Here is a 24216-nt window from a genome sequence, read left to right as displayed (position 1 = left end):
GACTTTGTAATCAGAAAAAACATGTTTAGATCTAATTAGACCAATGTACAGATGTGGGCAATGGCCCCATACTGGACCTGTCCGAGCATCATATAGCTGAATCGAAAAATTATTATTAATTATTATATTCAATTATTTTAGATTCGAATTACATCGAATTAATAAAATTCAAAACTTGAATTCAGTCGAATTGAATGTTTTTATGTTTAAATTTAACCTAAATTCAAATCATATAAAATTCAAGTAAAATTTTAAATTAAATAATGTCAAATTCGGTTCATATAAAATTCAAGTAAAATTTTAAATTAAATAATGTCAAATTCAATTTTTTTTTTTCTAAAATGATGTTAAATTCAATCTAGTTCATATCGGATGATATTGAGTTTGATTAATGTTATCATATTTGGATATTTAGGTCATCATATTAGATTTTGGTGATTTTCAAATTAAGTTTGTTGTATAATATAAGTCAAGTGTCTGACCCGTAATTTTAATGTGTTTCTTGAAAATTATTTTAATGTGTTTCTTGAAAATTATTATAATAATTAGACAAAAATAAAAATATGGATGAACCACACAATGTTTTACATTAAATTGTTTTCTATATTTTTACAATTTTAATTTTAACAAGAAATGCAATATAATTTTTAGAGTCTCTTGAGAAACCGTCTCTTTGAGAGACGTATCTCAAGTCCAGTCCATGAAAAGATTAATGTTTACTCACCGTATTCTTAATGCTACGCTACTAAATTAAATGTCTACTTACATTATTCTTAATGCATACTTTACAATATTTTTAAAAATATATAATGAGCTCATTCAATTCGAAATAATCTCTCAAAAAGACCATCTCTCACAATAATTTGTGTAACTTTTAACTTATAGTGAGCCTAAGACTCTACTAGGCCCTTAATATGCCCTCTTTTAATTATAAATAAATTACAAATATATTTATAAATAAAATTTCATTTAAAAATTTAAAATTAGCTGCTCGACAAATCAAAAATTAAAAGTTTAAATTTAAACCGATTTCAAAATAGTTAACGAGAGCATTTTAAAATGTCTTTTTAAATCTCAACATCCTCCAATTCTTTATTTATGATATAATAAAAATCTACGATTTATAATGAAATATTTACTTCTAAATACAACCCAAAGTTACTTTATCATTAGAAACATAAGCCCTCATCCCCTCATCCGACAGGCGAGAATTAATCGAAAGTAATGGCACCAAGCCTCGCCTCACAGTCCAGAAGTAGGGCTAACTCGTTACAGTTAAGTTGGGAGAAGGGCATTTTAGAGTATATCGGACAGAAGTATTGAACAAAAATTTAGGGCCACAGGCCCAGACGGGTTTGAGCGAGCTACGGCTTGTGATTCAGTAAAGCCTTCAATTTTAACATATTGAATAAGCCAGACAAACAATATTAACAAATGAAGGGAGTTCCTTTCATTACCCATTTTTTCTGAATATAACAGCTGTACAAACATGTACACATTTTCCTACATACAAATTTACGAAACTCGAAACCCATAAAAAGGAACAACCCGGCCCACATCCTTCTCGTCAACATAATTCCGCCAGAGAATTTCCCACATAATAAGCAGTGGAACATACAAATGAACAGACTTCTAAACTAACCTAAACGACCAAATTCCATCCGCAACTGCTGTGTAGCAACGGATAACAGGCTATGCAGAGACGGTAAAACTTACAAATTTGCGGATGTACGGAGGGTAGGCTCACTCATTTCAGGTGGGAATCATAGGCGTCGAATAAAGATTCAGGAACAATCAGGGGCAGTTTCTCTATGTACATGAACAGCCTCCGAAGATTCTCCTTCATCAATGTTGACATGTCGACCACGTCTCTACTGTCGGTGAACACCCAAAGATCTCCGGAGTTCACCCTCTTGAGATTGTCTCGACAGAAGGGGCATGATTGTGATCTCGCGCGCCTACGATATACAACATAATCACTTTCAAATCTCAATTCTGCTCTGAAGAACAACTCAGATGAGAAAATCAAGTGATCAGGGAAGGAGGAATATATATCAAGTCAGCATAAGGTATATATTTTAACAATACAAAAAACAAAGTCGGAAATCATAGATTAATAACCTCCTTCTCCAATCATATATATAAATCTAATCATGTATTTTCGTTATAGAATGGGAAGAAAAAGGTTCGCTCAAATTGCCCCAAGAAAAGAGATCATATGAGAAAGATGATAGTTGGCATAGTAAACAAGTATTCCAACACCTTAGCAACAAAAATAGGTCTATCAACCAATATGAAAACATCGATCAGGAGCACAGTGAGGGTCCGAAAGTTGGTTAAATACAAGGTATTAAAGACATCCAAAACAGGCGTCTGCGGAGGAATATGAGTCGGAACTACATAGACCCGGACTAGAATCATACAAGTATTTGGAAAAAAAAAATCAATAAAATAAAATAAAAGTAGAGTTCGATTTATTAGTTGCACCAGGGAAGAATATGATTAAGCCCCAAGCTTCACTTTTTATTGTACAAGATGCACCCTCTACATCATTGGGATCACATGTCTTCAATCTGCATCAATTGGGTGTGTATATTATACAACTTAGATGTGTCCGTTGAACACAAGGTGCAAATATATCTGGGAAAAAACTTACTTATCTTCATGTCCTCGACTAACTCTTGAAACTCAAGCCATGGTGCAAAAACAGGGCCGCATTAGCGTATCGCGAGTCGCGATTGTATCGTATAAGTTTTCCGTTTTGCGACCGTTAACGCGACCAAAACCCTCTTTTGCACTATGGGGCTCAAACACATCACATTTTGGGTTCACTATTCTAGTGACCAACTTCCGGAAAATCGTCTCATCAAATTAACATTGTACTGCAATGACATCAAGAAAGACAACTCTTAGCTCCAAACACCATTGAACTGCAATATCAACATAGATCGTATATGCCCAAAACTGGAAGTGGAAGTAATGGATGTTCCTCCTTAAAGCATAAATTCCCAAAGATGAGGTCGGTATTTCTCATGAATGTCATAAAGTTTTAAGCTGGTTGTCATATACGCATTCCACTTCTATCCTACCCAAGCTTGAGTAGCAACGATCGAAAAAGGAATGAAAAGTCCTATCCTAAATATCAGCTAATATGGCAGAGGTTGTAGCCCAACACACTGAGTCACTCACGTCTGAAATCGGCAGATAATAAAAAAAACACAAGATATTCCAAAACCCAAAACCACTATAATCATAAGGCCACAAAAAAAATTCTCTCCTTCACAGAATGTCAAAAGCTCCCCAGCTCTAATTAGTCAATAGCATTTTTAGAAGTCAAAAAGATACTATCTCAAAAGACACCACAGAGATGTCAGTTGTCACTCAGGCGATTTAGGATTCAGCCCCATGCCATCGAGAATCTATGAAGCCACAAGGCCATTAAGAAGCAATGTTTGATACAAACTCACATTAGGTGCTAAAGCCTTGAAGAAAGCAAGCTAAAACCTCAACAATCTAGGCATGTCCGAAAATTGCCGATAGAAATCATCTTCCAACCTCAAGCAAATCCATCCCCCCCACCTCTCTCTCTCTCTCTTTAATTTCTAGTCAACAACACCATATATTTTGCATCAACACTTTGACTCGATTGAGTTGAATTCTAATTCACCATAAACATGTTTAACCAAACAAAGCTGCATCCAACTCGTCCCAATAGCTCTAATCAATCAACAAGTTTCCCACTCTGCTTTATAAGGGTACAATAAGCCATTGCAAAGCCATCATATCAACTGGGAATGCATAAAGTACACATCTTTCTTGATCAATCATCCGGTATTCTGTTAGCATTTGACTCATCTTCAAGATATGCACACCAACCTTAACAGCCATACAGCTGGAAATATAATATCTTGATTTACATACAAATCAAGATCAAACACACTTGGATTTCCTTTAAAGATAACGAGTAAGAAGAGGAGTGTTGTTTTTCGGAAAATACAACAGGGAGAGGAGGTGGGAGAACTAATATGGACAAGGACGCATCAAGAAAATAGTGATCAAAAGTTTCAGTACTATTGTGGGTAAACACAGGAAACAAACCACAAACCAAATTAACATACCAGTAAACTAAGAGATTAAGTAATTGATACTACCCACAATAGTTCTCAACACTAGAGAGCGACAGAAGAATCAATATTATCCTCTAAACGCATCCACATTAAAAAGTGACAAAAGAATTTAAATTACCATTCTCGATAGCACTTCAGGCACATGACATGATTGCAATTAGGCAACGCAATTCTGCTGTAGTTCTCCATGCATATACCACATTCTTCCTCTCTTTCGATATCCATATCTGTATACTGCCGATATTCCTCCCCATCTTTTTTCCGGTATCTTTCCATACAAACAGCTTTCTGCTTTTTATCCTCAGTATCAGTCACGCCACTTTCAAGTTGTAATAACGAAGGATATATTACCGCTGCAATCAATAAAACATGTATCATTATGTGAAAAGGAGATGAGCATCTCAAAATGTTGATTACACAAAAGGCACCTACCATAAAAATCTCTAATACTTGCTTTCCTTTCATGTGTTGATATAGTAGTGGTGCCATCCACATAAACCTACACAAAATAGTTTAAAACTCTCAAATACTAAGAACCAAGCTATGATATTGTACTCATCAATAAGGAACTAGGAATAATAGTTTCAAAGTAGAATTTAACCTTGTAAATTAATATTCTCAAAAGGCCCAGTGCTCCTGCCAAATTGCAATCAGTCCATTGAACCAAGAAAAGAAAGAAATGAGCAGCAGGAGCGTAGGATAATCTCATTTGAAGGCAAGCCCCGTCGTACTCTCTAGGTAACTCAGATGCCCTACATAAAAAAGTCAACTCATCAAATTAGAACATCTCAAAGCTTTAAACTCAAAGGATAAAGTCCACTACATAAACCAATAAATTAATGCCAAAACCTTAACAATAGACGGTGTTGACTGCATAAACCAATAAGTCAATCCAAGTGGTCGTCTCAAATCAAACTATCAAAACAAGCTCTAGCATAACTTTCATAGATACTCTGCACCACTTCATTGAAACAGAATGACCATAAAAAGACATAGTAAACTTGCTCAATGTCAAAAGACTCTCCAGCAATTGACCTACTGGCTCCCTATTGCTTTAGCAAACACTACTAGCTATAATCCATAATAATCACTTATAATCCAAAACCATTTCTTCCATTCAACAAAAAGAAAATCACCCATTATACACAGACCAAGTTCTCCGCACTATCTTTCACAAAATGACACAATTGTTTACAATGGCGCATAATGTGGTAATATTCAATGACATTGTTCATCCATGTTGCTCAACAGTATAGACCCTCTTATGATTTCAATGTAAATGCAATATCCTGATTTAGATAACTCACAACATATTAAGAATAAACTCCAAAAGTAACCACAATTAACTTAAAAAGTATCAAAGTCTTTGAGCTCCACCGTTGTAAGACCATAATGATTAAACATTGGAAACAAATTTCCACAATATAAAGACAACAAAAGAACTAAACAATGAATCTCAATAAACAATGAATCTCAAATTAGTTCATTTTTCAAAAGTCACCAAACAGACAGCTCAATCAAAGACAACAAAATTCATCATCAGATTTTTAACCAGCAAGAACTAAAATTTTCACAATCAAAGATCATATAGGAGTACTAAAGAAATAAAATTTAGAAACCCAGAAATAAAATTACACTTGATTAGCAGCATCCAACATCATAAAATTGGGAATTTTAAAAAGTCTTCAGAAACCTTAAATTTTACCTCTAAAACCCCAAAAGAAACTACCTTTATAAAAACTGAAAATGAAATAAAAATTCTCAAGAACAAATGAATATAAAAGGAGGAGAGTTTCATGGCTTACAGAGTGTTAGCATGCTGAATATCTGCTTCTAACACTTTGAGTGAATCCTTGAAAGACTTTCGCATAGAAGCCACATACATTTCTTACTAAAAATCCCTTATTTTCTCTCTCTAATTTATTTTTCCTCTTTCACTTTCAAATTTAAAATACCCAGAAAAAGCCAAAATCAAACGAAACCCACAAAACCATCATCAAATTAGATAAAATGGAATAAAACCCATCAAAAAATTTAAATATTTCCACCTAAAATCAACTGAATTTTCAAAATCATCAAAAACCCTAAAAATTGAAAAGTACTCAACAAACATATACACACTCTCTTTCTACTAATTGTGGAGGTGAAGGAAGTGTTTCTCGATAGGGAGGGGAAGCTTGCACTTTCTGGGTTTTTCTATGAACTTCCTTTTGATTTTTTTTGTTTTTTCCTTTTTATTTTCTTTTTTTAAAAGGGAAAGTGGGTTCACTTATGTAAAGGCAAAGAGAAAGGGTGGAGGATGTGAATGATGACAAGTGGTATTTTCCTATAAATGTCATCTTGAGCTTGACTTACATACTGTATAATAATGATATTTTATAAATAATAAGAAAAAATAAACAAAATAGTGATAAATATAATGTTAAAGAAGGTTTAATTAAAATATAATAGAGAAATAGAATAATGGTGATAATGATAATATGGTAGCATTGGCCTTATCCAAACTTTTAGATTCGTCCACCCACAGTTTCTATACTATTGCTGTCCAATTTCCATAGCCTATAATGTTTGACTTTTGTATTTGATGAATGGGGTAGATGTTAGAAGAATAAAATATCTTTCCACTTGAAATATCATAGCAAATACTCTCATTTACTTAAAAAAAATTATCACAAGTTTTTTATTAAAAAATAATGAGATTATTCAAATTATTTAACATTGAAGAATGATTAAATGTGTAAATGAGAATAAAAAAAGTGATATAACACTACTATAAATTATAGGGAAGTAAAAAAAGTATTTGGATAGTTTTTATTTCAAGTTTTCAACCAACTTGATTCTTTTCATTTGATCATTTCATTATGTATATAGTTTCCCCTTCTAAATTAACTCCAATATTAAAAATATTATACTATTTATTCATTATTTTTAATTTGTGATTTTGAATCTATACATTAAAAAAATAGTCAAGTTAGATTTTGTTTGAATTATCTCAATACAAAGTTATTAATATCAAATATTTATAATATTTAATTAAGATATTAAGAATTGAATTAATGAACTACGTAAAAAGTCAAACATTGCAAGTATTTTAAAACGGAGAAAATATATACTTATGCGAAATGCTAGAAGGAAATGTATTTATACAAGAATTTTATTTTATTTTTTAAAAAGGCATGTGATAATATTAGTAAGAAAATTAGTTTGAAGGTCTATGGAAAAAAAACCTATTCTACTTAAGTACTTCTAGCATTATGAGTAGTTAATTATAGTCATCAACTTAGTTACCCGCACAAAATCAGGGTCTCAAAACAAATAATAAAAATATTATATCCGTTAATCCCTTTAAAGAAGTGGCAAAGATGAATACGCATAGGCAAATAAACCTTCAAATACCAAGCTCCCAAAAGGAGAGTCATGTAAAGTAAGCAAAGAATGACTCAGAATGAGTATAGGAAAGGTTACGACAAATTACAATACAAGTTAAACTAATGTTGAGCCATTAAAAATAATAAAAACAAATAAATGGAATAACAAAAAATTTAAATCAACAAGATTAGTATTTAGGAGTTAGGACAAAAAGAAGCAGGTTAAAAGGCACATTTTAAGACGTAAATACCCCATTTCTAACTATTTATATTTTTAGTCAGATCTTTAAAGAGGTGCAACTCATTCAAGTTGATTTTTAATTTATTCCTTTCACATTCTCTTAGGTTTACCTTTACTTTTTTTACCTTCTACTATGCTGCAATCTATCCTTCTCACGGAAGCGTCAACATTTTTCCATTTCACAAGTCCAAGTCATCTCAATTTTTTTTCACGCATCTTTGCCGATAATGAGGCTACTCCTAGCCTGCCTCTAAATAATTCGTTGCTTATTATATCCATCCTTGTGCAACCGTACATTCATCTCAGAATTTTCATCTTCGCAACTTCTATTTTTTGTTCAAAAATCTTTTTTACGGGCCAACATATATAACAATGCTAGTTTGATTACAACTTGGTGAAATTTAACTTTTAATTTGAGCGGAAACTATTTGCACTAAGACCCCAATGGCCACACGCCACTTAACTCATCCCGTTTGTATATGATGAGTAACATCTTCATTAATCTTCACATTACTCTGAATAATCGATCCTAAAACTATAAAACACTTACGGCCCGTTGGTTTAGTGGTACTAAATAGTGGTAATGGAAATGATTTATAATGTAAAATTTCATCAAAAGTTCCACGTCATTCCCATGGTAATGAAACTTTGATCATAAAAAATATTTTTGTTCACAAATTTTCATTACCATCTAATATCACCTCTCCCAATAGTAATGCATTTGAATGAATTTTATGAAGAAAAATGAGATGATTGAAGTTGGACAAGCATGACCATCAAGATAGCAAGAAATTTTTTAACCAAAATTATACTAAATTTCATTCTCATTACCACCTACTAAACGGGTCGTTAGAGTAGATACTCCGATGCAACCTTATTCCTTCTCCCGTGATCACTTATCACCCTAGTCAAAAGTTAGTCAAAAGGACAAGGTGGTACGTAATTAGCGGCCCATAGCCCAACAAAGTTCGGATTTGGCCCATTATATTGGCGGTATGAGAATAGTGGATGTCACGGATATCATGATTCATTTAGCTTTGAATTAAGGCCATTTCTCCTATACATCAATAATAAATAGAACCATATTCAAAAAAATGAATTAAATAGATAGAATTATTTCAAAATTTTTAAATACATAAACTTTTTGTAAATATTTTATTAAAACAGTGCGAGAAGAGAAGTCATCCTGAGTTCCTGACTACTACACAATAATTATAAAGCTTTTATTATAAAATACATTAATATATACTTTATTAAAATAATTTTACATATAGAAAGCTCACAAAAATATTTTTTGGTGAATATTAGAGCCTTTTAGTATTCTTAGCGTCTTTGTCCTAACTTAACTTGTGTAAGGATTTGCAGATAGTTTTCTATACATACAATTCACCGCTTACATAGCAAGACCCTCTATTTTTGCCTTTTCAGTATCTTAAACCATATTCTTCCTACCTTCTTTTTAAGGGGGAATGAATACGAATCGTCTATCTTCTAACCAGATTCATATTTGTATATATATAACAACCTAATATTTCATTTTAATTTTATTTTATAAGTATTAAATAAGTATATTCATTTTTCCCCATCAAAATCTCAAAAACAAGGGTGAAGCTAATATCTTTGATAGAGTTTGAAATTTGAAGTTGTTGATGTATAGAAATAACAAGATTTTGTTGTTGAAAATTATAAGAGGTAGAAGAAGAACAAGTTAGCATCTTTAATTAGAATCATGTAAAAGTAAGCATGGAAAAGCTAAGAAGAGCGTTGTTAGGCTTGTGAACTACTCCTATCATTTACATTAATTAGAATCATGTAAAAGTTATCTAGCAAGAGCTTCCCCGTCTGTTTCTACCACTCTCGTTTTGAAGAGATTGCAACACTAATAATTGACATAAATATTACAAAATTAGTAGAGACCACTAAATTTTGTAAGACAAAATTAAAAGTGAGAAAAAAAAGAGAATATTATGGATAAGAATTAAAAAAAATATTTAAAATACTACCTAAAATAAAAATGTCGTAAAATTAAAAAAAAAAAAAATTAAAATGAAAAGTGTGATAATTTGTTAGAATATACTATTATTTTTGTGCATTGCTCTGCTGCCGGTGCTTCATTTACTCTACAAAGGCTCCTATGTAACAGGAATATAACCATATATATATATATATATATATATAATCAGATCTTTCTTTTCTTATTTCTTATCACTTTCGCAAATTTCTCATGCTTATATTTGTTTTATATTATTTTGTGTAAAGAAGGATAATGCAGAAAGAAGAGAGTTATACGGTATGATTATTGATATACTCATACATATGTACAGTTTTTATATATACATGGAGCTACATGTTATATTTGCTAATTGCTATCGAGTCAATTGGAATTAACTTTTTTATTATCATAATTCATCGAGGTAAGAATTTATATATTTAATCATTTTATAATTCGTCTAGACTGACATCAAAATAGAAGTCTCTTGATAATATTAGGATAATGAACTTACATTCTTACATAATCGAAGTATTATTGAAAGAAAATAAAACCCTTTTACCTTCTTTTTTATTTACTTAGAGTCAATATGTGCACGACCACAGTTTATAAGCATTGTTAAGAGCCTCAATTTCTGCAAATTCTACAATTTTATTTTTATTTATATATTTTGGAAAAATATTTTTTATCATGCAGTGAATGTCAATAATACATGACAATTTTGTTTTCTTCAATTGGTTGATCTTTATTATTGTTTGATAATTATATATTTATATATTTATCTTAATATTAAGTATTGTTAATTAATTTGTTGTATATTTAGGTTTATTGAGTACACAAATATATCTTCTTAAAAACAAAATTAGAATTAATTTCGTCAATCATCACTAAAAAATAATAAATCAGATTGGCATACATGTCTTAAGAGTAAATATTTTAAACATCGGCTTAATTTGTACTCTTATGTTTTTGCTTATAAATCTTTTCGATTTCACCTTACAATTTGTTCATAAAGTACTCTATTTGTGCAGGTGGCTACTCAAGCAGGAGGAAAATCAGTAGCAGACTGCAATGAAGAACAGTCTAGTACTCCTCCTGACCCCACATATAATTATCAACATACTAATACATCCATCACTGGATCATTAGATTACAATATACTAAACAACCCTTCTAATAATGAACCTATTAACAATCTAATTCTATCAAGAACAGGTTATCAGGAACAGCCTAACAGCACTATGAATTGTGTTGATAGAACACTAAGTTTTGCTGATGTTATGCAGTTTGCAGATTTTGGGCCTAAATTGGCCCTTAATCACCCACAAACTAATAATAATGATCATGATGAACATAGTATTAATGGGATTGATCCTGTTTATTTTCTTAAATTTCCAGTTCTTGGTAGTTCATCACATAATACAGCTCCTTATAATCATAGTGGTTATAATCATCAACAAGAAAATGCTGGTTGTGTGGCTGGTGTGTCTAATAACATGAGTAATAGTTACACTAATCCAGTGCAGCTTGAGTTTTTGAGTAATTCTCATGATGATAATCTTATGGGATTAAGTTTGGAAGAGAAATTAGAGCCTATTAGTACAGGTGGAGGCGGAGATGGTAATGGAGGAGGAGGAGTCGCGGAGGGGATTAATAAAAGTAGCGGTAACACTACTAAGAGGAAAAGGCCGCGAACTATCAAGACCAATGAAGAAGTGGAAAGCCAAAGGATGACTCATATTGCGGTTGAAAGGAACCGAAGGAAGCAAATGAACGAGCATCTTCGAGTTTTGAGGTCTCTCATGCCGAGCTCCTATGTGCAAAGGGTACATATATAACATATATAGTTGCTTCTCTTTGTGTTTTAAGGTCTCATTGATGAGGCTAAGAATAGGGTAGTACATGAAGAAGTCTGACGGTGATATGAGGTCAATTACATAGATCAAAACAAATAAACGTGAAAGGTTTTCGTAACAAAAATTATAAGTTTACTTTATTTGATTGAATCTTATAATAATCAACAACAATGAAAATCAATTCCAATGATCATCCATATATATATATATATATATAGATGTTGGATCAAATAAGAAGGATTTTAAAATCAGAAAGGTGAGAAGGATTTTTGTTTGGTTACTATATATAAAAAAAGGATACTATGTTATAGATTAAAAACATTTTAAAAATTATTTCACAGTTACCTTTCTGTGTAACATAATTACTTTTACAGTTATGAGTTTTTGGCTCAGTCGTGACCATAGATTTTTTTTTATTTTAGTGAAATCAAGGATATAGAGTTCTTCTTACCCTTCTCATTTTCAATCCCTTCTCAATGGATTTATCCCATATATATATATATATATATATATATATATATATATATATATATATATATATATATATATATATATATATATATATATATATATATATATATATATATATATATATATATATATATATATATATATATATATATATATATATATATATATATATATATATATATATATATATATATATATATATATATATATATATATATATATATATATATATATATATATATATATATATATATATATATATATATATATATATATATATATATATATATATATATCTTGAGATCTACTCAATCTACTTAAATTTAAATTTGAGATTGCCTTTTGATTTGGTATCAGAGCAATTATAAAATTAACTACTCCTTTAATCTAGCTAGTAAATATATGATACTAATTCATGGTATTGTAGGGTGATCAAGCATCAATAATAGGAGGGGCTATAGAGTTTGTGAGAGAACTAGAACAACTTTTACAATGTCTCGAGTCTCAAAAAAGAAGGAGATTGTATGGAGATCAAGCACGACCAATGGTAGATTCCTCTCCCTCCTCCTCGACAGTCATAGGACTAGTGCAACAAACTCTGCCCCAGTTTCCACCACCACCCGGAAACCAATATCTTCACCTTCAGCCGGATGATGATCAACTTCGTCTAATGGATCATCAGCCCAACCCTACACCTGGACCGGGAGGGTTAGGATTGCTCCAAGAAGAGACCGCAGAAAGCAAGTCTTGTATAGCTGATGTTGAGGTTAAGGTTTTAGGTTTCGATGCTTTGATTAAGATCCTTTCTCGGAGGCGACCAGGCCAACTCATTAAGGCCATTGCTGCACTTGAAGATCTACACTTGTCCATTCTCCATACAAACATCACTACCATTGAGCAAACCGTTCTATATTCTTTCAATGTCAAGGTTGGTAATGAAGCACGATTCACAGCTGAGGATATTGCTACTTCTGTTCAACAAATATTTACTTTTATTCATGCCAATTCCAATATTGTTTAAGTCAAATATTTCTAAATCCTATTTAATTTTTCATGAATATTCTAGCTAGTCATATGCGACATTTCTTCTTCAATCTTTAATAATAGGGTCATACTAACTAATTCATGTTTGACGGGTTTACTACTTATTTTTATGTATATCCTCAAAATTTATTGGTTAGTAAATGATAATTGAAAATATAATTAAATGAAAGAAATCTGTAGATAAAATAGAGTCATTAAGTTTATAATTAAGAGAAAGAATCTATGACTATAATCACAATAAAAAGTTATAGCAAACTCATTTCAAGGAACAAAGATGGATAATACTTTTTCTCTCTTCATTTTGCACCATTTTATATATTGATCTATTCCAGTGATCTTACACCCTTACTCTCTTTTTAATTTGTCTCCGTCTTAATAAATTATTTCTATTATTCACTTTTTTTTATCATTCTCCAACTTAATTTTCATTTCTTTAAATTTCATTTATTATTTACTAAATGCAAAATGAGTGGTATACAAAAAATATATCAAAATCATGGTTGAAGTCTGAAGATGTGCTTTTCTGTCCTTTCTTGGACCATTCGACTCTGAAAAATTCATACATGTATATCATGAATTCATGATAGAAATCAAACAAAAAAATGTAGAGCACAACTCCAATTTTGCCTGTTCAAAATGCCAAATACTCCCAACTTTAAAAAGTCAGAATAAATTATAGTGGAATTCTTGACTAGTTCTTATAAAAACAAAACAAAACCACAGCAAAATATCAACGTTATTTTCAAATGACATCATATATTGTACAAATAAATGTTACAGAAATAATACAATAATGAATAAACCTCATTATACAAGCCATGATAAATGATTGAATAAACCTCATTATACATGCCATGACAAATGATTGAATAAGCCTCATTATTCATAAGCCGCGCTCAATATAGGTAGTAATCGGATACAGGAAAAAATTAGGAAAAACAAGGAACACGATCCCGGAATACTTTCAACATACCAGAAAAAGTTACTATTCCGACCAAGCTATAATCATCTTCGACAACCCACACGTGATTATACCGATGTGACAATGACTGTATCATCACTGCGATCAAGGAGCTCCTTGGGTGACAAATGATGGGCTCTGTTCCACTTGCAAATAGCCCTGAATTAGATCTGGTGCGCTTTACAGTAGTAACAACTTCGTCATCGGATGAGGAAGACGTAGATGCACTTAAGCATGACGAAAGCGAAAGAGTTGAAGGATGGTCTTCTAAAAGTTCCAACATTCCGTCTAATTTTTTCTCTTCTAACCTTGTTTTAACCAACTGAACAAGATCTTCTGGAGGGCCACCATAGTCGATGTAAGCCATAAGATCACCAGCGGAAAGAGTAACAATGGCAGGAGCAACAGTCTCGTCACAGCAAGCGAGCGTGTAAAGTGAGATCTCGCCTATTAGTCTACCCTCATTATCTACCACTGCTACAGCAGTCTGGCCTGACGGAGAGTTGCAGATTGCGTTGAGGGCAGACAGCGCAGGATCGTTGTAATGAACAGATAGGGTCTTCTCCTCAATGATGTTAAGGGATTGGAGCGTGTTGAATGGGGTGGGAGAGAAGTGGTTGATGGAGTTGAAGAAGAAGCGGATTACATCTTCCTGAGTGATCCAGCAGAATTGGCGCCCTACAGAAGGTTTTTGCGAAGACCTTTGCTTTGGGCTGCTGCTGTTACGGCTCCTCCTAGGCACTATGAGACCTTGAGCTCCTTCAAGAATGCTATCTACTGCATCAAGTATGCTGCAAGATCAAGGCAAACAGTAACATCAGTAAATGAGTTCTATGCATACACGTACGAATACAACTTAAACTTCAAATTAAGATGCTCGAAATCGATTATTGCTCTTTCCATTCAAGATTGTCAATTGTTTCAAAGCTATCATGATGATGAGGAAGACAGTAGACTTTGATTCAATCTGTCCTCACATCCTATTCCTCCACGAGTGAGGTTATCGTGTGAAATCAAACTGATGAAAAATACCATTTTCACATTTCACCATTATTTCTGAACATTTGAAGCAGTGCAGGAAGAGGTGGTGTGATTTATATTTTAATTCGGTTTATTGGTTCCAATGAAGAGAAGGAAATGACATTCAAATATACAAGAAGACGTACTTGAACCAATACAGTTTGCAAAAACCGCTACCAGACTTTCAGTAGCCTGATGGCTTCTAGCATTTTGGTTTCTATTTAACAGAAATAAAGAATGAAAAACCAACATTAAAGCTAGCAGAAAGTATTGTATGAGACCGTCTCAACGTGAGACGGGTACATACAAGTAGTCCAAAGTTAAACTTACATAGCAGTTAACTAAACAAAAACGGTTTTTTCATTAGATTTTAATGAAATTAAAAATTTGGGTCAGTCCACATTAAACCGTCTCACGATAGACGGTCTTAATAAAGAATTTGTCTAAAGCAATAGCATCAATATGTCACAAAGTGAAATTTACATCACCCAGCCTCTAATGAAGAGCAACAATTCCATGGAAAAGGATTTGCAAAGCAGGATCTAACCAAGATTTGCTTTACAGATATTGTTAACCAGTTGAGTAAAATTACCCCATATTATCCATCAAAAATTTTACTAGATCTTTTCTCTAGTGCCCTGCAAGAATTTTAGGTGGTTGGATCTTATCACATGACTATTAATCCCTATAACAAATCCATTTGATGTGTAAAAATATATATATATATATATATATATATATATATATATATATATATATATATATATAATTTCAGAAATGAAATTTAAAGCTCATGATAAATATGAACTCCTAATTCTTTTAGTTGCATCATAATTTATAGACCCAACATTTTCGGCTAAAATAGTAAATTCATGTTACAAAAAAAAAAATAATTGAATTGACGTTAGATCAAGTAACAAATGGCTCAAAATTTCATATCGAAAGCAGATTACAAATAGCACAACAGTTGATAAATGTCAACCACTAAAATCTAAAAAATTTATATCTAGTTCATCAGCTAGTACTTTTCTTTTAATGGTCATCAGCTAGTACTTTATGATGCTCTCATTGTTGTACTTGAAAACGAAAGGGCACATGACAAATGATAATTTTTGTGGGTAAACATTTAGATATAGCCATACTTTCCACAATATTATTGATACCACACGAGGAGTACTAACTTAACGTTTCATTGCTTCAATACTATTAAATGACTCCTAAGTCCTACCTAAGGTGAAGTTTGAAGCGTTGAATGTATGCAACTTTATCCCAATGCTACCAATACCAACCACATCCCAAATTTAATTACTTTCATCATTATTGTACCCCTAAAAAATCTTCTAAAAAGCCATTTTGTATTATTTTGATCCAAAAACCCACGGAAAGTCATTTAAAAAAATCAAAAGGATTTAAGCTACCCAAATTGACCCGGAATTTAAACTTGAGGATGATGCAATTGAACGCTTTTCACGAGCAAAAAGTGTGAATCTTCAAAGGATTTGAATCAAATTAGTCAAGTTAGATACAAATGAACTTAGAAGTTGAGACAGTCGTATCCTGCACTTGGATAATGAAAGTTCATTCAATGCCTATGTCAATGCTTTACGGAACCTTAGGGCTAACAACAGAAACTAGGCGTGAAAACATCAAAACTTAACCTAATAGAAGTATAAAAATTTTATCATAACTTTCCAAAATAATTAGATTAAAATAACCAATGATTTAAACTCTATGGGAAGAAAATAACATTGTTGAAGCTAGCCTACAAGGTTCGAGATAAATCAGATGGACGAGAATGTGAAGATAAGTTAGATTATGGCTTAAAGTAAATTAATTTGGTCAAATATCATTTTAGAGGTTAGCATTGTAGCATATAATGTAAATATAGTAATATTTGATGCTTTCACCTTTTGAATTACATCGGATATACTTCCTCCTTTCTAAAATTCTCATAAAAAATGATTTTTTACATTGTTTATCGTATAAGTTGTCTAGAAAAAATATAATCAGGTGAAATTTTATTTGATTTGTAGCATACTTTCATAATATATTAAGTTTTTATAATTTTTAAATTATAAAATTTAATATATAAATAATCAAAATAACATATTAAATTGCATAAAAATGTAGCAAAACAAAATAATAACTCATAAATATTTTATGACTATAAATTCTAAATATTATTTGTATTTCATTGTCAACACCCCACACACGAGATCAAACTTTTTTTGAGCAGGCAGCAGAACAAATTAATTCATATAATTGCAGAATAACGACAAAACTTAAGAATCAAATTTACTTCCTCCCCTATTATTAACTTTTATTTACTTTTGAATGCAATTTAATATATTAATTTAATTTTTAATATTTAAATTATAAAATTTAATATTAATAATTTTTGAAATGATACAAATTAAAGAACATCTTATATTTTAACTTAGCTTAAAACTAATCACAAATTACCAGCAACTAATTTGGAACATGAAGTATAATAACAATAACAAAATAAGCACACATCAACCACAATTCTTGAAAAAAATGCACAAATTCATCTTCATGCCAAAATGCTCGAATTGTTATTCACAACAAACATAATAATCACAGGAAAATTCAAAGATAAAAATCAATAATAATTTGCAAAGCAAACAAACAAACAGAGGAGAAAGATTTTGCCCCATTCAAATCAATTTTAATTGCAAAATAACGATGGCAATTAACAATTTAAAACATAAAAATAACAAGACAAACAGACATTAACCACAATTCTTCAAATTAAATGCAAAATTTCATCTTTACACAAGAAGAAAAAAGAAAATTCAAATTCAAACAGGAAATTCGATGCTAATAACCGATAATAATTTCCAAATCAAACAAACATAGAAAAATTAATTACCTAGAAGACGGATCCAACACTTTAACAATGGAACCACCCTTTGGAGGAACAAGAACAGAGACAGGAGAGCTCAAAGCAAGAGAAGGATGGTTACGATTATCTTCTCGGCAAAGAAAGCACAAAACATCAGCAACACTAATTTTTCCGATACATATAGAAGGTTCTCCAGAAAGTGACGGAGAAGACCAAACGGTAAGAGAGGTGTCTCCGGAAGATCGTCGGAAAAGTGAGATAGCGTCGGCGATTGTAGCCGTTAGAGGGAGAGGCCTTAGCGGGGGCTTCCCGAGACAGAGATCAGAAATTTCATGTAATAATAATTGTACTGCCATGCACTAGAGAGAGAAAAATGTGAAGAAAAGCTTGAAGAGGTTGTTAATGGCGGAAATTTTTGAGGTTCAAGAAATTTTTAATAAGGTGTTATAAGGTGAACCGGTGATGGGTATTTATAGGAAATATTTGGGGATTTTCTTTTTATAAGTTTGATTAATTTATTTTACAGGTTGGACGACAGGAAGGTGGTACTACGGACTTGATTAGATTGTGATTCCTATTTCCATTGCAATTGATGTCGTGACAAGATCTCTTTTTAATGAACTAACCTATTAAATTATTAATTGAAAATAATAATAAAAAAATAAATTAAAAATTTTAAAATATAAAACTAATATTAAAATAAAACACTGTTGACATCATCACCATTTAAATTTACTTACGTGTCACAATCTCAATAAAAATTTTCCCTCCAACACTCATGATGATGTCATTGTTTTTATAACTACTTTTTTTTATCTTTGACTTTATTACTCGCATCATTTAATATATTAGAAAATCATTGAGTATTATTTAGTGTATTGGATATTTTGAGATGGTTAAAACATAATATACTTTTATTATGTTTTTTTTACAATTGGTTACTTAAATGCAATGTATAATTCTAATATGATTCAGGTTGTCACTATTCTTATATAAGTAAATTATATTTTCATGACAAAAATTATTTTTATCGTTTAAACTTTTATAAAATAACTTTACATACTTTTGTGTTAAATTTGATTTTGAAATGTGTTATTAATAGTTGTAATACTTTATATGAATTAATTTAATTTAAGTAAAAAATTTAATAAAATCGTGTATCGCAAGGACACTATCTGGTTATATATTAAAAGATTAAGTTATGAATTATAGCAAGGTTAGAGATTTAGCTGATTAAAGCTTCTAATGTTTATTTTTTGCGCAAATTACAATCATCAAACAATCAAAGTTTATGGCGGTCAGGTCAATTCACATAATTTCAACTGTTTTGATGCTCGCAATTTAAGGTTTGAAATTCTTTTATTTGGCCTGAACGACGTAGACTTTGATACTTTAATGGCTATAATTCGAAAAAAATAAACATCGAAACTGTGAATAATCCAACATTTGTTATAATTTACTGTGAATAATCTAACTTTTGTCTTAGTTTGCTAGCAGCATACCCTATCATTACTTATTTTTAATAGTATGTTATGTTGTGGACAAATAAATAGCAAATATTAGAATATTAATGTTTAATCTAAAGGTGGATTATTCATATTGGATGGGGCAAAATATTGAATTATTAATGTTAATTTTTCCTTTTCATAATGATTCATTGTAGATAATTTTACATGTACAAGTAGGTGTTATAATGGTTTATAATAAGTATTTCTATAAATGGAAGTAGGTATTTAATTTTAATAAGTAATAGTAGGTGTTTTTGCATGTAGAAGTATGTGTTGTAATGGTTCACATTAGGTATTTTACAAGAACAAGTAGTTGGTGTTTTTTCAGAAGTATGTATTTTAATAAGTCATAATAGGTATTTTATCAATAAAATTAGGCATATATTTTACACGTTTTAGTAGGTTCCATAGTTGTATACTTGTATATAACATGTTATTTATCAGTAAAAATGGTTTTTTTAGAATTAATGAGTCATAATAAGTATTTTATAACATTCTTGAAAACCTTTCAATAACATATTATCTAACTGCACCACCATCAACAACATCATCAACTCCTGTTTATTTTCTAGAAAATTTGATGAAAATGGTACATCATCGTCAAAAGATCGTGGAACATTGCATGATATATGAAGCCATAGCTCATAACAAAAAATTAAAATATAAATTCATTTTACATAGGTCGATCTTTTTGCTGTTTGTCTATGACAACGGATTATATTTGAATATGATCCACGTGAATTCAAATTTAAATTCATTTTCTAAGAAATTAATTAAACTTGGGTCCAGATAGACTCATGTGACTACTAATTATAACTCTAATTTCTTTAATTGACCATTGATTATATTCTTTGTGTGAAATGGAAATGAAATTGCTCATTAACCATATACTTCATTAAAATAAAACATCAACAATCATTAAAATAATCATAGGCACATTTGATTGAACTGATATGCATTTTCATAAGTTTTTCAGAGTATGAATGGGGAATTAAGATAATTGAATTAATTAGTTTTTAAATTAATTAAAGAGTACAACGATGCGGTGAAGCGTGGCTGATTTCTAAGCAAAGTTAATACAAATTAAAACTAAGCTGACATCGGTGGTCAGCTCAATAAACTGACCAATTTGTTAAAGGTTAAATCCATTATTAATTAAAAAAAAAATTTCTACAAATAAATCATTTTGCTTGCTGCATTAGGTTTAATACGTACATTGTTGTGATCATTACGAAATCAAGTTTATCGATTCCAAAATAACACGTAGATTCTTTTTCGCTTTTTTTAAAAATGACAAAATTTGACTTATGAAATATGCGTACGTTTAGTAAAATTATGTCGATAATATTATACAAAACAAAGGAGATGTTAAAATGAATGTGATAGAAATATTTTTATAAAAGAATATTATAACAAGGTAAAAGCAATTAACTAAATAAAAATGATTATCTCAAAGGGACGAGAGAAGTAATTTATGATCATATGGACACTAATTATATCATATACTCCCTTCGTCCCTATAAGAATATACTCAAAAGCTTTTGGTTGAAATCAAGTGAAAAGGAAAATTGAGTTGGAAAATAAGTCAAAAACAAATGATAAAAATAAATGGTTAAAATAGAGAGAACTAATAAATTAGTGAATGAGATTGAAAGAAAAAGATTAAGACCATTATCAAATTAAAACAAAGTATAAAATAAGTGAGATAAACTGACATAAAAATTAGTCCAAATTAAAAGAGGCAGAGAAAGCAATACCCTTAATTAAAAAAATTAATACTTGCTATCCATATCTATAAGATTATGTATTTTTTTCAAAGAGAACCATTCTATAAGAACTTCACACTACTGTATGTAGAGCAATAATAGGAATTAGGATAGGTTGTTTTATGAAAAGCTTTTGAGATGTGTACGAGTGAGATAATGTAGGCGGAAAAAGTAAGAATTTTTTATGGGATCACTTTACAAAAATACAATCTTTATAGTCTTATAAATAGTGTCATCGATTCACATAATAAGATTTTTAAGTGATTATGAGCACTAGAAAAAGGGCAAATAAAGACATTTCTTCTTAAGAATGGCCTAGTAAGACGTCCAATATATTGTCGTGGGGTGATACGTCAAAAAACAAACCTTCCTCCACAGCTTGATCCGACTTTAAAGACTACAGGGCCATATTTCATACATACTAGACCTGTCAAATAGATTAGATTTGGTCGGGTTGGAGTTCGAATTATATATAAACAGGTCAAAAAATCCTTGATCCAAACCCAACCCATTTAGTTAATTGGGTTGAAAATCACAACCTTAACCCGACTTGCAACTGATCAGGTTGACCCACTTAACTTGTTTATAATTTTTTTGTTTTCGTTTTAAGGTTTTTAACGTTGATTAATTCTAATTTTTTAGGCTTTAATTTTAAGTTTATGTTTTTTTTGTTTATTTTGTATTTACTATGAAAAATAAGAAAATATTAAATGAACTAAGTTTAGCTTATACTTATTGATTTAACTTAGAAATTAACACATTTAATTAAATGAGTTACACAGGTTTTTTTCAGGTTTAAAATTTTGACCTGGACCTAACTCATTTAATAAACAGATCAGGTCGGGTTGACCCATTTAATTAATTAGGTCAAAAATCTCAATCCAAACACACTTATTTCGAATTAGGTTCAAATCGGGATAGCAGGTCGGGTCAACTTTTGTCAACGTTAATACACACGGCTATAACCACGGCCAGTAGCCCATTACCAATAATCCGATCTGCTGATCAATATCCAACAAAATCCTATAATCAACATTACATACACCCTATATATATTCGGAGAAAAATTCAATCACGTGTAAATTGTCCAATTATATAGAATTTATGAAATAAGAAATTAAAAAAGTTCACATTATAATTAATTTTACTTTATTTTAAATTAAAAAAATCAAATTATTTTTTAATTATTCTTTAGACCCTAAATTAGTGAAAAAATTAATATTAATCGGGAAAATTTATTGTTCGTAGTAATTTACTTATAAATATACTTTAAATTGTATATTGGTCATCATCCTCCCTATTTAAAACCAAATATGTGCATACTCCTTCCTAACTAGACCCTAAAAAGAAGGTGACTTGTATTATTAAGACCTCAACTTTTAGGTATATTTTTTAATATATTCTTTTTAGTCCAATTCTTTCAATTATAATATTTAAAAACAAGATTACTTTCTTCATTAATGTAGGAGATATGAAAATTTTTGAAAAAAAACGTATTTAGACTTTTGTTTGTTTTTTTCAATTTGCATATACACAATTATAAGAATTAAACAAGATGTGGAATTATCTCATTATTTGCAACATTATATAGGTAATAAAAATGATTAGTAGATAATTTTACTATAATAAGGGACGGGGAAGGAAATAGATTTTATCTTGAAAAAAATTGTTTTTGTAGTTTTTTTTGCTACGTAAATTAATAGAATCTCCTAAGATTTTTGAACAATAAGAAATTAATGAATATTTTAATCAAATTAAACCATTTAAAAATAAAATATTCTAAAGTGGACGAACATTTTAAAACTGTGTAATTGAATAAATATAAATAATAAAATAAAACTAAAAGAGTAAACATTTTTATTAAACAATATAAGCAAGTAAAGAAATTGCATGCCCTCTTCAATCCTATATTTTTTTCATTTTTAGTATAGCATCTTTTTTTTAAAAAAAAAAATCTTCTTGTATAGATATGTGCAATCAAAAGAAAATGAAGGAAATATAAATTTTCAATCACGTCATCAAATTCATGAAATAAAACCAATAAAAAAATTAAAAGCTCCAACTAACCCATATTGAACTTGAGAATAGGGTCAAAAAAAATGTTCCATAATTTTTTTCTTTCTTCAAGTTCAAGACATTAGGAATATTTTCCTTAGCATTAATTGCCATTAATACTTCAAGTAAGATAAATACAACTACCCAAATGAAACTTTTCTACTCTATTCTATTCTAAGCAAATATCTATTTATTTTTGACACAATCTTATTTATCATTTCTATTTTGTATTTAAAACATAGTTAATTAGAATTTTGTTTGATTCGTTTCATTGTAACCTTTATTAATATTAATTTTATATAATTTGAAACTAAGCACAAATTAAAGTAGCACATATATAAATGTGCAAAACAAATAAAACATTTTATTAGAATAAGAGGGATTAGAGTAACATTTTGTAATGGATCATGTGATAACCTTCATGGATTGAAAAATTAGCATGTTAGCACATATAAATGAATAACTTTTAAAGTTATTCACCCTACTAACACTTACTCTCACACAACTAATACACTAAATAACGCCTAATATTTCTACTAAGTAGTTAAATGTCAGTTCGGTAGAATATTGGAACTACTAACAAATACTCACATAACTAATTTTATCAAACATGTGAACTTTACCAAAATAGTTACGTGTCGATCTAATAAATTAAATTATTAATTTGTCAGAACAATCAATGAGGCAACTAGCGTTTTGTTCATGACTACGTACTATATAGCAAGGTTAGGTAGATCTTGAGGATAGGCAAGCATTGCCAATTGCCATACTCTTCGATAAACGTAGTCTTTATTCAAAAATGCAGGCAACATAATATGAGGATTGAAGAGTGCCAAAGGCCAACCTTGCATGCCTCAAGATCTACCTAACCAATAGCATTGCAGTGCAATATAAATGTGGTTCTTAATGATTTAATTCACTGCTTCCGTATAAATGCTTTTCA

At 30.3% G+C, this 24216-nt stretch overlaps 3 protein-coding genes across 8 annotated transcripts; 1 reads left to right on the top strand and 2 right to left on the bottom strand.

Moving 5' to 3' along the window:
* Nucleotides 1-1427: 1427 nt before the first annotated feature.
* LOC130815897 (E3 ubiquitin-protein ligase AIRP2-like) lies at nt 1428-6507 on the bottom strand. 4 transcript variants are annotated; one of them, XM_057682417.1, is made up of 5 exons: nt 5933-6507; nt 4729-4879; nt 4560-4626; nt 4246-4480; nt 1428-2000 (listed from the first exon to the last, which is right to left on the bottom strand). In XM_057682417.1, coding segments are annotated over exons 1-5 (534 nt in total). In that variant the 5' UTR covers nt 6013-6507; the 3' UTR covers nt 1428-1999. The 4 variants fall into 4 exon arrangements, with proteins under 4 accessions (XP_057538400.1, XP_057538398.1, XP_057538402.1 ...); XM_057682415.1 differs by having other exon boundaries at nt 1428-1958; XM_057682419.1 differs by having other exon boundaries at nt 1816-1995.
* A 3365-nt stretch (nt 6508-9872) lies between these two features.
* Nucleotides 9873-13080, top strand: LOC130815894 (transcription factor FAMA). Of its 3 annotated transcripts, XM_057682412.1 has the most exons (4): nt 9873-10026; nt 10758-10812; nt 11125-11552; nt 12481-13080. In XM_057682412.1, the coding sequence occupies exons 1-4, from the start codon at nt 10003-10005 to the stop codon at nt 13072-13074; spliced, it is 1101 nt and encodes a 366-aa protein (XP_057538395.1). In that variant the 5' UTR covers nt 9873-10002; the 3' UTR covers nt 13075-13080. The 3 variants fall into 3 exon arrangements, with proteins under 3 accessions (XP_057538395.1, XP_057538393.1, XP_057538394.1); XM_057682410.1 differs by having other exon boundaries at nt 10758-11552; XM_057682411.1 differs by having other exon boundaries at nt 9894-10150; nt 10758-11552.
* Nucleotides 13081-13821: 741 nt separating this feature from the next.
* On the bottom strand, nt 13822-18526 carry LOC130815893 (CBS domain-containing protein CBSX5-like). The gene is made up of 2 exons (XM_057682409.1): nt 17972-18526; nt 13822-14849 (listed from the first exon to the last, which is right to left on the bottom strand). The coding sequence occupies exons 1-2, from the start codon at nt 18298-18300 to the stop codon at nt 14027-14029; spliced, it is 1152 nt and encodes a 383-aa protein (XP_057538392.1). The 5' UTR covers nt 18301-18526; the 3' UTR covers nt 13822-14026.
* Between the last annotated feature and the right edge of the window lie 5690 nt (nt 18527-24216).

The sequence above is a fragment of the Amaranthus tricolor genome, chromosome 6 (genome assembly GCF_026212465.1).
Source record: "Amaranthus tricolor cultivar Red isolate AtriRed21 chromosome 6, ASM2621246v1, whole genome shotgun sequence".
Lineage (NCBI taxonomy): Eukaryota > Viridiplantae > Streptophyta > Magnoliopsida > Caryophyllales > Amaranthaceae > Amaranthus > Amaranthus tricolor.
The sequence above is the reverse complement of the archived record's forward strand: the minus strand, read 5'-3'. Positions and strand labels throughout refer to the sequence as shown.